The sequence below is a fragment of the Eriocheir sinensis genome, chromosome 37 (assembly GCF_024679095.1).
Source record: "Eriocheir sinensis breed Jianghai 21 chromosome 37, ASM2467909v1, whole genome shotgun sequence".
Lineage (NCBI taxonomy): Eukaryota > Metazoa > Arthropoda > Malacostraca > Decapoda > Varunidae > Eriocheir > Eriocheir sinensis.
In genome coordinates this window covers 1,780,177-1,792,884 of record NC_066545.1, presented here as the reverse complement: position 1 = coordinate 1,792,884, position 12,708 = coordinate 1,780,177, and the positions used below count along the sequence as shown (strand labels likewise).

Sequence of the window (12,708 nt, the reverse complement as noted above, 5' to 3'; positions counted from 1 at the left end):
TGAAGAAGAGGGGGTGGAGGAGGAGAGGGTGGAGGGAGGAGGGAGAAAGGGTGATGGCAGGTTACGTTATACGATGAAAATAAAGAAAGGAAAGGGAGGCAGGGAGGGAGGAGGGAAGGAGGGGAGGGGAGGGAGGAGGAGGGAGGGAGGAGGAGGATCTGTAATTGATAAATGAGAGAAAATGGAAATCTTGGAGAAGGCTGCTTATTTCTCTCTCTCTCTCTCTCTTCTCTTCTCTTCTTTTTCTTCTTCTTCTTCTTCTTCTTACTCCTCCTATTCCAACATTCCTCCTGTTCTTTCTTCTTCTCCTCCTCCTCCTCCTCCTGTTCCTCCTCCTCCTCCTCCTTCTGCTTCTCTTCCATCTTCTTTCCCTCCCTCCCCTCCACCCACCACCACCACCACCACCACCTCATTTTACACCTCTTCCTCGTTCTTCATCTCCACCACCTCCTCCTCCTCCTCCTCCTCCTCCTCCTCCCCCCCCCCACCTTCCCCCCCCGGCAGGCATCATGGCGGCGGGGCTGTTATCATAATGGTGTTTGAGTCTGCCGGCACAAAAATCATGTCTTTTAAGCAGCGGCTGATGTTGTTAAGGCCCAGAGCTTTTATACTTTCAAATGATCCGCAACTTCCACGGAGCGAGAGAGAGAAAGAGACAGAGAGACGGAGCCAGGGAGGGAGGGAGGGGGAGACGATGAGAGACAGGGAGAGATGGATAAAAAGTGTGATGTGTGGTTTTCTTGTTCTTTCTCCTCGTTTCTTCTTGTCTCCTTCTTTTCCTCTTCGTTTTTTTCTATTTTCATCCCTTCCGTCATTTTTATTCTTCTTTTTCAACTCCTTTACCTTCTCCTCCTCCTCTTCCTCTTCATTTTTTGTACTTCTTTTCCTCCTGTGGTGTGTGTGTTTTTTGTTCTTTCTCCTTGTTTCTTCTTGTCTCCTCCTTTTCCTTTTCATTTTTCTTTTTTTTCATCCTCTCCGTCATTTTTATTCTTCTTTTTCTATTCCTTTACCTTCTCCTCCTCCTCCTCTTCATTTTTTTACTTCTTTTCCTCCTGTGGTGTGTGGTTTTCTTGTTCTTTCTCCTTGTTTCTGCTTGTTTCCTCCTTTTCCTCTTCATTTTTCTCTTTTTTTCATCCTTTTGTTATTTTCATTCTTCTTTTTCTACTCCTTTACCTTCTCCTCCTCCTCCTCCTCTTCATTTTTTTCTTTTTCATCTTTCCGTCATTTTTCTTCTTCTTTTTTTCAACTCCTTTACCTTCTCCTTCTCCTCCTCTTCATTTTTCTCTTTTTTTCATCCTTTTCGTTATTTTCATTCTTCTTTTTCAACTCCTTTACCTTCTCCTTCTCCTCCTCTTCATTTTTCTCTTTTTTCATCCTTTCCGTCATTTTTATTCTTCTTTTTCAACTCCTTTACCTTCTCCTTCTCCTCCTCTTCATTTTTTTCTTTTTCATCCCTTCCGTCATTTTTATTCTTCTTTTTCTACTCCTTTACCTTCTCCTCCTCCTCCTCCTCCTCTTCATTTTTTTACTCCTTTTCTCCTCCTCCTCCTCTTCATTTTTCTCTTTTTTCATCCTTTCCGTCATTTTCATTCTTCTTTTTCTATTCCTTTGCCTTCTCCTCCTCCTCTTCATTTTTCTCTTTTTTCATCCTCTCCGTCATTTTTATTCTTCTTTTTTCAACTCCTTTACCTCCTCCTCCTCCTCCTCCTCTTCATTTTTCTCTTTTTTCATCCTTTTCGTCATTTTCATTCTTCTTTTCTTCTCCTCCTTCTTCTTCATTTCCTCTTTCTTCTCTTCTCCTCTTCCTCCTCTTTATTATTCTTTCTCTTCCCCCATTTCTTCCTTTATACTTTTTCCTCTTTCTCCTTTCTCTCATTTTTCCTCTCATTTTTCTCCTCTTTCTTTTTCTTCTCACCCTTCATTTCGTTTTCATCTCTGGCTCTCCAATTCTTCTTTTGCCATTCATCTTTTTCCTTCTCTTCCTCAGTTTCTTCTCTTTAGACCTCGTTTCTTCTATATATTCTTCTCTCTCTCTATATTTTGCTTTTCTTTCTCTCTCTCTCTCTCTCTCTCTCTCTCTCTCTCTCTCTCTCTCTCTCTCTCTCTCTCTCTCTCTCTCTCTCTCTCTCTCTCTCTCTCTCTCTCTCTCTCTCCCCATATATTCCTTCCGTCCTTTTTCTCCCTTTCCCCTTCCTCCTTTCTTTTTATCCTCCCCCTCTCTTCCTGTCTCCTTTTTTTCTCCCTCCATCTTGTTTTTACCTCCTCCCTGTCTTCTCCCTCCCTCCCATATCTCTCTCCCTCCTTCCTCACACTTTCTCTACAGTACTTTTTTTTTTCTTGAATACTTCCTTGAATTTGAATATATTCCTCCTCCCCCTCCTCCCCCTCCTCCTCCTCCTCCTCCTCTTCCTCCTCCTCCTCCTCCTCTTCTATTCCACCTCCTTCTCTTCATCCATATCCTCCTCCTCCTCCTCCTCCTCCTCTTCCTCCTTCATTCCTCCTCCTTCTCTTCCTCCATATTCTCCTACTTCTCCTTCTCCTCAATATTCTCCTCTTCCATCTCCTTCTCCTCTTCTGTCTCCTCCTTTTCTATCTCCTCGTCCTCTTCCTCCTCCTCCATTTTCTCTTTCAGTTTCACGTATTCTTTTAGTTTTTCTTTTCCTCTTTTCTCTCCTTTTTTTCTTTACACTGTCCTTTCTTTCTTTCCTTCCATCAATTCTTTCTTTTTCATCCTTCTGTTCTTTCGAATTTTAGTTTCGTCTTCTTGTTTATTGTTTTCTCCTTGATTTGTTATTTTCTACTCCTTGTCTTCTTTAGTCTCGTATTTCTTCTCTCCTTTTTTTCCTCCTCCTCGGGCACTTTTCCTCTCCCTTTTTTTCTCTCACACCTTACCCGCTTCCTCTCCTCTCTGCCATTATCCTTTTTTTCTCTCCCGTATTTTTCCTCTTTTTCCCTTCCTCCTTCTCACCCCCTCCCCTCCTCCTCTTCTTCATATCCCTCCTTCCCTCTTCCCCCTTCATCCCTTCTTCCCCATACCATTCTTATTTCCATGTGATTAACTCTTCCTCCTCTTTCTCTTTTTTATTTCCCCTCATATGTCCCCCTATTTTTCCTTCCTCTTTTCCCCTCTTTCTCCTCCATAACTGTCCCTCGTTTTTGCTTTCCCTGATATCCTCTCTTTCTCTTCCTCCTCACTCCTCTGTATTTTCCTTACTCTCCTCTCTTTCTCCTACACCTCATTCCTCCTTTTATTTTCCCTTTCTCCTCTCCTTCTCTTCCACTCTCCCTGTTTTTTCCCTTTCTCTCCATTTTCCTCCCTCTTCTCTCCTTCTTCCCCATTCCTTCTTCCTTTATTTTTCCTCTTCTCATTGCTCCTTCCTCCCTCTTCTCTCTTTCTCTTCTTCCTCTCCTTTCTTTCCCTTCTTCTCATTTCTCCTCCCCACTCTCCTCTTTTATTCTCTTCCATTTCCCCTTTTCCTCTTTCTTTTTCTCTTCCACTCCCTCTTTTCCCCTCATCTCCCTCTCCCCCACACTTTTTGAAACACAATTTTTAGGTATAATTTTTAAGTTGGATTTTACTAACTTTTCCATAGTGATATTACTTTTTTCGTTTTCTTTACTTTTTTTTTTCTTGGGGGGGGGAGGGAGAAGGTAAGAGTAGGGTAGACTCAACGTTTAGCTCCAGGAGGCGAACTTTTTCTTTTTCTTTTTTAATTTTTGAAGTATGGTAATTTTTGGGTGATTTTTCCCCCTCTCCCATTCGTCAATTATTTTTTTCTTTTTTTCCTTTCAGTTTTTCCATTTTTATGAGGGTTATTTTCTTCTTTGATCCTTTTTTTTATACTTCTATGAATTTTTGGTTTTGTCAATATTTTTTCGTGTACAAGTTCGTTTTTTTTTGTTATTTTCTATTTATATTTGGTTTTGGAATTGTATAGTTTTTACACACACACACACACACACACACACACACACACACACACACATTTTACGAGACCACATATTTTATACATACATGTACACATTGAATACTTACACAATCTACTTGAAAAAAAAAAATTAAGTATACTGATGTACACTTCTTTCAATTCTCCTTTCGTACATATATACACAAATTTCATCCCCTTACACCGAACAATGAAATAAATAAGTTAAGTAACTCAAAAGAGGCCAGGTGTCTAAATTAACATGGTAGCAAGTGTATAGTTGTGTTTTACCTTCAATAATATGAGTAAGGTAGGTGATATGAGGGTTAATTAGTGAACAGGTATTAGTGTGCTGCTTTGTACCTTCAAAGAGTGTGATGGTAGTGTGTGGTTATCCAGGTGTTAGCAAGAGAGAAGACAGGTGTGAATGGGTAGTGCCTATGATATGAAGACAGGTGTGTTGAGCTTTTAAATGACAGGTGTGTGATGCTGAAGTGATAGAGAATAGTGGTGTAATAGGGGGTAGGGGTGAATGCAGGTGTGTGTGTGTGTGTGTGTGTGTGTGTGTGTGTGTGTGTGTGTGTGTGTGTATGTGTGTGTGTGTGTGTGTGTGTGTGTGTGTGTGTGTGTGTGTGTGTGTGTGTGTGTCATGATGTAACATACATGAGAGGTGTTTAGCGGCCACCTTTGTAGTGATTATATAGGTTACCTGTGTGGGTAGAGGAACACACTGAAGAAAAGATGCCTGTCGGAAAAAAAAAAATAGTGGAATATAAGAGAAAAAAGAGGAGAGCGAGAACTGGAATTTAAAATGAATACTGTGAAAGAAAAAGGGGAGTACAGGAGGTAAAGAACATACATACAGACTGACACACGGGTTGAGGAAGCTCCGCACGAGAAAGTGTAGAGAAAGGTAAACAAATACAAACCAAAAAATCAAACACGGCAGATCAGGTGTGCGTGGGTGACTTACCTGTATGCGAGCCTCGTTAAGTTTGGTCTTTCTGGCGAGCTCCTCCCGACAGTAGATGTCCGGATAGTGGCTCTTGGAGAAGGCTGCCTCCAACTCGGCCAGCTGCTCCTGTGGCGGGGGAGTGGTGGGGGTCAGTTGGGGGCACGCAGAAGAAAGGGAGGAGGAGGAGGAGGAGGAGTGGCATAGAAAGTGGTGGGGGTGATTTCTGAATACGGAAAGTGGTGGGGAGGATAAATAGCAATAATGAAATATGAAAAAAGCATGAAAGAAGTGATATAAAAAGAAGAGAGAGAACGAAAAGAAAATAATGTAAAGATTGAAAAAGTATGTATATAAAAAAATATAAACAATAGGGAAAAAACACACACAATAAAAGTACACATGATTAGACAAACCAAAGCAAGGGAAGACAAAAAAGTAGACAAAAAGTAAGGGAAGAAAAGGAATCTGTCTCCTGATTGGCTGGGATCAAGAAGGCGGCGGGAATCCCAGCCAATCACGAGGCGGCATCACGTGGGCCGGTCTCTTCCTCGTTCTAATTGGCTCGGAAACTGAATCCGCTCCTTTACCGCGTTCTGATTGGCCAATAAAAATCCCCATCAGCCAATCAGGGCGAGATATGTGTGCCGCTAAGCTCTCATTGGTCGGGTGGGACAGGTGTTAGCCAATTACAGGACGCTCACTAAATATGTCACAGTGATTGGCTGGTTGAATGGGACAGTTTTATGATCTGGGGATAGGCGTTAATTACCAAATGCCAATGATGGGGCACTAAGGATAGGGTACTGATGATGGGGGACTAAGGATTGGGTACTGATGATGGGGTACTGAGGATAGGGTACTGATGATGGGGGACTAAGGATAGGGTACTGATGATGGGGCACTGAGGATAGGGTACTGATGATGGGGCACTAAGGATAGGGTACTGATGATGGGATACTAAGGATAGGGTACTGATGATGGGGCACTGAGGATAGGGTACTGATGATGGGGCACTAAGGATAGGGTACTGATGATGGGATACTAAGGATAGGGTACTGATGATGGGGCACTAAGGATAGGGTACTGATGATGGGGCACTAAGGATAGGGTACTGATGATGGGATACTAAGGATAGGGTACTGATGATGGGATACTAAGGATAGGGTACTGATGATGGGATACTAAGGATAGGGTACTGATGATGGGGCACGAAGGATAGGGTACTGATGATGGGATACTAAGGATAGGGTACTGATGATGGGATACTAAGGATAGGGTACTGATGATGGGATACTAAGGATAGGGTACTGATGATGGGGGTACTGATGATGGGATACTAAGGATAGGGTACTGATGATGGGATACTAAGGATAGGGTACTGATGATGGGATACTAAGGATAGGGTACTGATGATGGGGGTACTAAGGATAGGGTACTGATGATGGGGCACGAAGGATAGGGTACTGATGATGGGATACTGAAGATAGGGTACTGATGATGGGATACTAAGGATAGGGTACTGATGATGGGGGTACTAAGGATAGGGTACTGATGATGGGATACTAAGGATAGGGTACTGATGATGGGGGTACTAAGGATAGGGTACTGATGATGGGATACTAAGGATAGGGTACTGATGATGGGATACTAAGGATAGGGTACTGATGATGGGATACTAAGGATAGGGTACTGATGATGGGGGTACTAAGGATAGGGTACTGATGATGGGGCACGAAGGATAGGGTACTGATGATGGGATACTAAGGATAGGGTACTGATGATGGGATACTAAGGATAGGGTACTGATGATGGGATACTAAGGATAGGGTACTGATGATGGGATACTAAGGATAGGGTACTGATGATGGGGCACTGAGGATAGGGTACTGATGATGGGATACTAAGGATAGGGTACTGATGATGGGATACTAAGGATAGGGTACTGATGATGGGATACTAAGGATAGGGTACTGATGATGGGATACTAAGGATAGGGAACAGATGATGGGATACTAAGTATTGGGTACTGATGATGGGTTACTAAGGATAGGGTACTGATGATGGGATACTAAGGATAGGGTACTGATGATGGGATACTAAGGATAGGGTACTGATGATGGGATACTAAGGATAGGGTACTGATGATGGGATACTAAGGATAGGGTACTGATGATGGGATACTAAGGATAGGGTACTGATGATGGGATACTAAGGATAGGGTACTGATGATGGGATACTAAGGATAGGGTACTGATGATGGGATACTAAGGACAGGGTACTGATGATGGGGCACGAAGGATAGGGTACTGATGATGGGATACTAAGGATAGGGTACTGATGATGGGGCACTGAGGATAGGGTACTGGTGATGGGATACTGAGGATAGGGTACTGATGATGGGGTATTGAGGATAGGGTACTGATGATGGGGTATTGAGGATAGGGTACTGATGATGGGGTATTAAGGATAGGCTAAGACTGGGCAACCAAGATGGGGTATTAAGAATGGAGTAATAAGTTAGTCGTAAAGTGGACTGAATACTAAAGAAGAGTACTGGTTGATGGAGCACTTCGACAATAAGAAAAGAAGCACATTTAAGTGGAACACAGAGCAGGGAAAATAAAATAAATGGATAACCAGTAAATCCTTGGAAAAAAAATAAATGAAAAATAAATAAATAAATAAATAAATAAAAATAAAATAAATGGAGATCTAGTAAGTAGTAGGAAATCAAGGTGTATGAAATCTAACATGTTATAGAAAAACAAACAAATAAGTACTATATAATAAAACAAGACGTATGCAAGCAAACATACCATAAGGAAAACACAAGGTAAGAAGCACAATATAAAAAGAGAACAAATATGTGTTAGGGAAATAAAGGGTGTAGCTACATAAAGAAAACACAGGGCAAGGAAAACTAACATCAGTCTACAGGTAATATTATACAGGTAGACAGATGCATATACAAAATAAACAAAAAATACAGCTATATCCCCTCAAAAAGCGTCACTACAACATACTACATTAATTAATACAGACAGCACATGACTTTGCACGTTTTATTATTTATACTGGTGTGGATGGACAGGTAAATGTGTGTGTGAATGCAGATTGAGTACGCACAGGGGTTTGGAAATGTTGAAATGTGACAGTAGTATTAAATTGTAGAAGTATAGTCAAGGTGTGTGTGGGAGTGAGTGGGTGTGGTCATGATTTGTAGACAGAAGCGTGTGTGAGTGGAAACAACTTCATAGATTCGTATGTGTATGTGTGTGGTCAAAGGTAGAACAGGTGATATTGGGTGCTCCATAGGTGAAACAGGTGTGGTTGGGGTCGAAGCTTACCTGCGTGAAGGTGGTGCGGTGCCTCCTGCGGGCTGGGGTGGGGCAGGTGGTGGGGGTGGGGGTGGGGGAGTGGCCCGTGGTGCACATCCCGCCCTCGCTCTTCACCTTCTTGAAAGCGCCGTCACCTCCTGCGGGCACGGGGGAAGATGTGTGTGAGAGAGAGAGAGAGAGAGAGAGAGAATCGCATTCATGTTTCATTCACCCCTCCCCAAAAAAGTTAGACAAATAGAACATACACACACACACACACACACACACACACACACACACACACACACACACACACACACACACACACACACACACACACACACACACGTCGCCCCTCAACACAAACAAAGAGCGTGAGAACACTTGAGGGATCAGGGCGCATTAGTGGCCGTTTTATGCCCTGGAGTGTACTTGAAACCCGTGCAAGTGACATGAGTTAAGTGGCCCGTGTGTGTGTGTGTGTGTGTGTGTGTGTGTGTGTGTGTGTGTGTGTGTGTGTTTGTCCGCCTCTTTGTGCTTGTCATTGTTGTTGGTTATGTGGTGATATTATAAGATCATTTAACCAGGATTTTAATGTCTAAGATGACCTTGGATGAGAGAGAGAGAGAGAGAGAGAGAGAGAGAGAGAGAGAGAGTATGTGTTGTATGTACAATTCATTTTGTTATATCTTATCGACGTAACTACCTTTTCGATAACGCTATATAGGAGGAGTCAGTCATGTACGCCACTGATGGACTGTAATAACACGGAAATGTGGGTGATGGTGAGGCCGGCAGAGTGCAATGGTTGATGGGTAACTTTGAGTGACTGATTGAGAGAGATAGTAACAGGAAGCCACATCGACACAGGTCACGTGACACCAAACGATAAAAATCAATTCGAATTCATGTAGATACAGGCGTTATAGCTCTGCGTGGCCTAGGCGATCATCTGCGTGACATTGACCCTTGAGCCTATTACACTGGTAAATAAAAAATTAAAAAAAAAAAATGGTGCGGCGAGGAGGGTGACCACAAAAATGAGGGTGATGAAAAGTTACGTAAAAGGGGATCACTTAAACAGTGAGACGAGGAAGTTTGATGAAAGTGAAAAATGATGGTGAGCGAGACGGGCACAGCGCCTTAACGATGATGGTGACCACATGAACACAGCACTGGTGAAATATCCAACAGATGAAAAAGCAGGTGTCCCTTCTTCATTCACCTGCACTAATTACAATTCACAGTAAAAGTCAACTCGTTGTTAAAGATGGACAGGTATGTAGTATATATGAATAGTATCTTTAGGAAATCCGCATCAGACAGACAAACCGATGTAGACATGAAAAGTAGCTGAATAGAGAAACAAGAACAGTGTAATTAAAAAGAATCAGAATAGTTGATTAAATTGACGAAAACAGTTGAATTTAGGAAGCGAGAACAGTTGGATTAAAAAAAAGAGAACAGTTGAATTTTAAGGGAACGAGAACAGTTGGATTATAAGGAAACGAGAACAGTTTGATTTTGTATGAAACAAGAACAGTTGAATTTTAAGGAAACGAGAACAGTTGAATTATTAACCCGGTAGCAGTGATGGGCCAAATTTGTAGCTTTATCGTGCAGCAGCGACGGGACAAATTTTTGGTATGATATAACCCCCCAAAAATAGATGATGCATAAACTGATGACAAATCCGTTGATTTATATTATGAAATGGTTTGCGTGAGTGATGATTTTATCTAATTTTTGTCGCTTAGAGGGCCTTGAATTTTAAGGAAACGATCCTGAACAGTTGAATGAAAGGAAACGTTGAATGAAGGAAACGAAAACTGTTGAATTTTAAGGAAACGAGAACAGTTGAATTTTAAGGAAACGAGAACAGTTGAATTTTAAGGAAACGAGAACAGTTGAATTTTAAGGAAACGAGAACAGCTGAATTTTAAGGAAACGAGAACAGTTAAATTTTAAGGAAACGAGAATTGTTGAATTTTAAGGAAACGAGAACAGTTAAATTTTAAGGAAACAAACTGTTGAATTTTAAGGAAACGAAAACAGTTGGATTTTAATGAAACGAGAACAGTGTGGAAAGTAAAAAAGAAAAACAACCTTCATATGGTAAATTGTAGTAACTGTTTGGATTGCCTTGGTCACGATTCTTCCTTAATTTAAAGGCGCTTAGATCCCCTCACAGTAGCATGGAAACTCCCTCTCATCTATACTTTTATTATTTATTGTCCTGTCTCAAACACCCTTTATCATTTTTTTTTTGTAGTTGTTAATCATGTTAATTGGATATTTTTTTACTATTGTTATGCCATTTTATTTTATTATCTGCGTGTTGTCGACGGAGGAGCTTATGTTTTGACAGTTTAGACAGCGTAGCGTATAAAATAGATAGATAAATAATTACGAGTATTAGATAACCGGGAGTAACAAGCAAGAAACAGAAAAATATGAATGCCGAAGATGATGGAGAGAAATTAGGAAAAGTAGATAGGAGGAAAATGCTTAAGGCAGGTTACTATAGAAAGCAGACTTACATAGAACAAGTAAATAGATGGTTATAGAGAGGGTCTGATTGACTCTCTTTTGTTCAGAGTAAGCAGCGACACCAGTGAACGCCGCCTGGTGGAGAGAGGACGAACCAAAGGGAGACACAGAAGACAGGAAGACAGGCAGACCGACAAAGTGACGAAATAACTCTCTCTCTCTCTCTCTCTCTCTCTCTCTCTCTCTCTCTCTCTCTCTCTCTCCCTCCCTTCCTTCCCCTGTTTTATCCCCTGTCCCCCTCTCCCCCCTATCCATCGCCATATGACCATGTTATTACGACTCTAAGAACTACTAATTACACACACACACACACACACACACACACACACACACACACACACACACACACACAGTTTTTGTCTCGGTGGTTCATGTTCGAGTCTCGCTTCGAACGTAACTCGAAGCAGTGAATCGTGAACGCATTGATGGTGGTGGTGGTGGGGGCGGAGGGTGAGGGTGGTGGTGGTGGTGGTAGTAGCGACTGTGATGGTGTTGAAGGGAGACTGGTGGTGGTGCTGGTGATCGTGGTGGTGGGTGGTGATAATGATGATGGGGGTGGTGGTGGTGATGGTGTTTGTGATGGTGATTGTGATTTTGTTTGTGATGGTGGTGATTGTAGTGGTGATGGTGCTAGTGTTGTTGTCTTCCTGCTTAACAATCATTCTTCCTCATTATGTTTTCCCCCTCCTCCTCCTCCTCCTCCTCCTCCTCTCTCTCTCTCTCTCTCTCTCTCTCTCTCTCTCTCTCTCTCTCTCTCTCTCTCTCTCTCTCTCTCTCTCTCTCTCTCTCTCTCTCTCTCTCTCCTACTAATTTCACCTTTATTGTTAGCAACCCTTCTTCCTCCACCGCTCATTATCACCACCATTGTCACCACCACCACCACCACCACTACTACTGACAAGATTCAAACCGGGGTGCACACGGATTGAAAGTGGCCAATTGATCACCGGCACTTGTTTTTACGGTAAGGTGAAAGTGATGGTGATGGTGATTGTGGTGGTGTCTTATTGGTGATGATTGGGGGGAAGACGCTGGATTTGGTGATGATATTAGATGTGATCAGAGGTAATGAGGGAGAAGATTCAGGAGGAGGAGGAGGAGGAGGAGGAGGAGGTGGAGGAGATATATTATAAGAAGAAATAATTTTAATGGTGGTTTGTTGCATTGGTGATGATTCTAATGTCGGAGAAAATGGTGACTGAAGAAGGGATGGTGATTGTGGTGATGGTGACGTTGCTATAAGAGTGATGTTGATGCTCGTTTCAATGCTGGAGGGAGTGATGGTGATGATGGTGATAGTGCCAATAAAGCGGAGTCACTGGTGCTAATAATAATAATGATAAAAATAATGAGTGAAAAGATGAAAATTTTAAAAGGTTAAAACCGTTGATGGTGAAGATAGTGATGTTGGTGGTGATGATTGAAGGTAATGGTAGTTGTTATCGTGGAGGTGGTGATGGAGATGATGATGATGATGATGATGGTAGGGATGATGAAGAATGATGGTATTGGTTTTGATGATGATGCGATTATGTAATGGTAGTGATGATGGGATAAAGGTAAATATTAATGGTGATGGGGATGCGGCCAAAGGTAATAATAGTGATGGTGGGTGAAGATGGTGGTGATGGTGATGATGATGATGATGAGGTAATTGTGGTGATGATGGTGAAAATAATGGCAGTAATGAGGATAGTAAATGATGGTGGGGATGGTGGTGAATGTAATGACTGCAGTGATAGTGATGGCGAGGATGGTGATTGAGATGGTGATTATGATGGAGGTAATGGTTGTGGTGATGGTAGTGGTGATGCAGCGGTGATGATGAAGATAATGATAACTGTGTAGTGGCGATGGTGTAGCGATTGCGATAGTAAAAATGATGGAGGTAACGGGGGTAATGGTGGTGGTGAGTGTGGTGGTGATGCAGGTGTGGTGGTGATGCAGCGGGGGTGATGTG

General features: G+C 42.2%; 1 protein-coding gene and 1 long non-coding RNA gene across 2 annotated transcripts in view; one reads left to right on the top strand and one right to left on the bottom strand.

Moving 5' to 3' along the window:
- Positions 1 to 8,315, bottom strand: part of LOC127008453 (homeobox protein unc-42-like) — a 79,132-nt gene extending 70,817 nt beyond the window's left edge. The window contains exons 1-2 of the mRNA XM_050880596.1: positions 8,229 to 8,315; positions 4,900 to 5,007 (exon numbers count right to left, since the gene is read on the bottom strand). Coding sequence (XP_050736553.1) covers positions 4,900 to 5,007; positions 8,229 to 8,315 — 195 coding nt within the window. The remainder of the gene's footprint in view (positions 1 to 4,899; positions 5,008 to 8,228) is intronic.
- Positions 8,316 to 11,450: 3,135 nt separating this feature from the next.
- The window catches only part of LOC127008054 (uncharacterized), a 77,463-nt gene continuing 76,205 nt past the window's right edge, over positions 11,451 to 12,708 (top strand). Inside the window, exon 1 of the long non-coding RNA XR_007760756.1 lies at positions 11,451 to 11,712. This is a non-coding gene — a long non-coding RNA (uncharacterized LOC127008054). The remainder of the gene's footprint in view (positions 11,713 to 12,708) is intronic.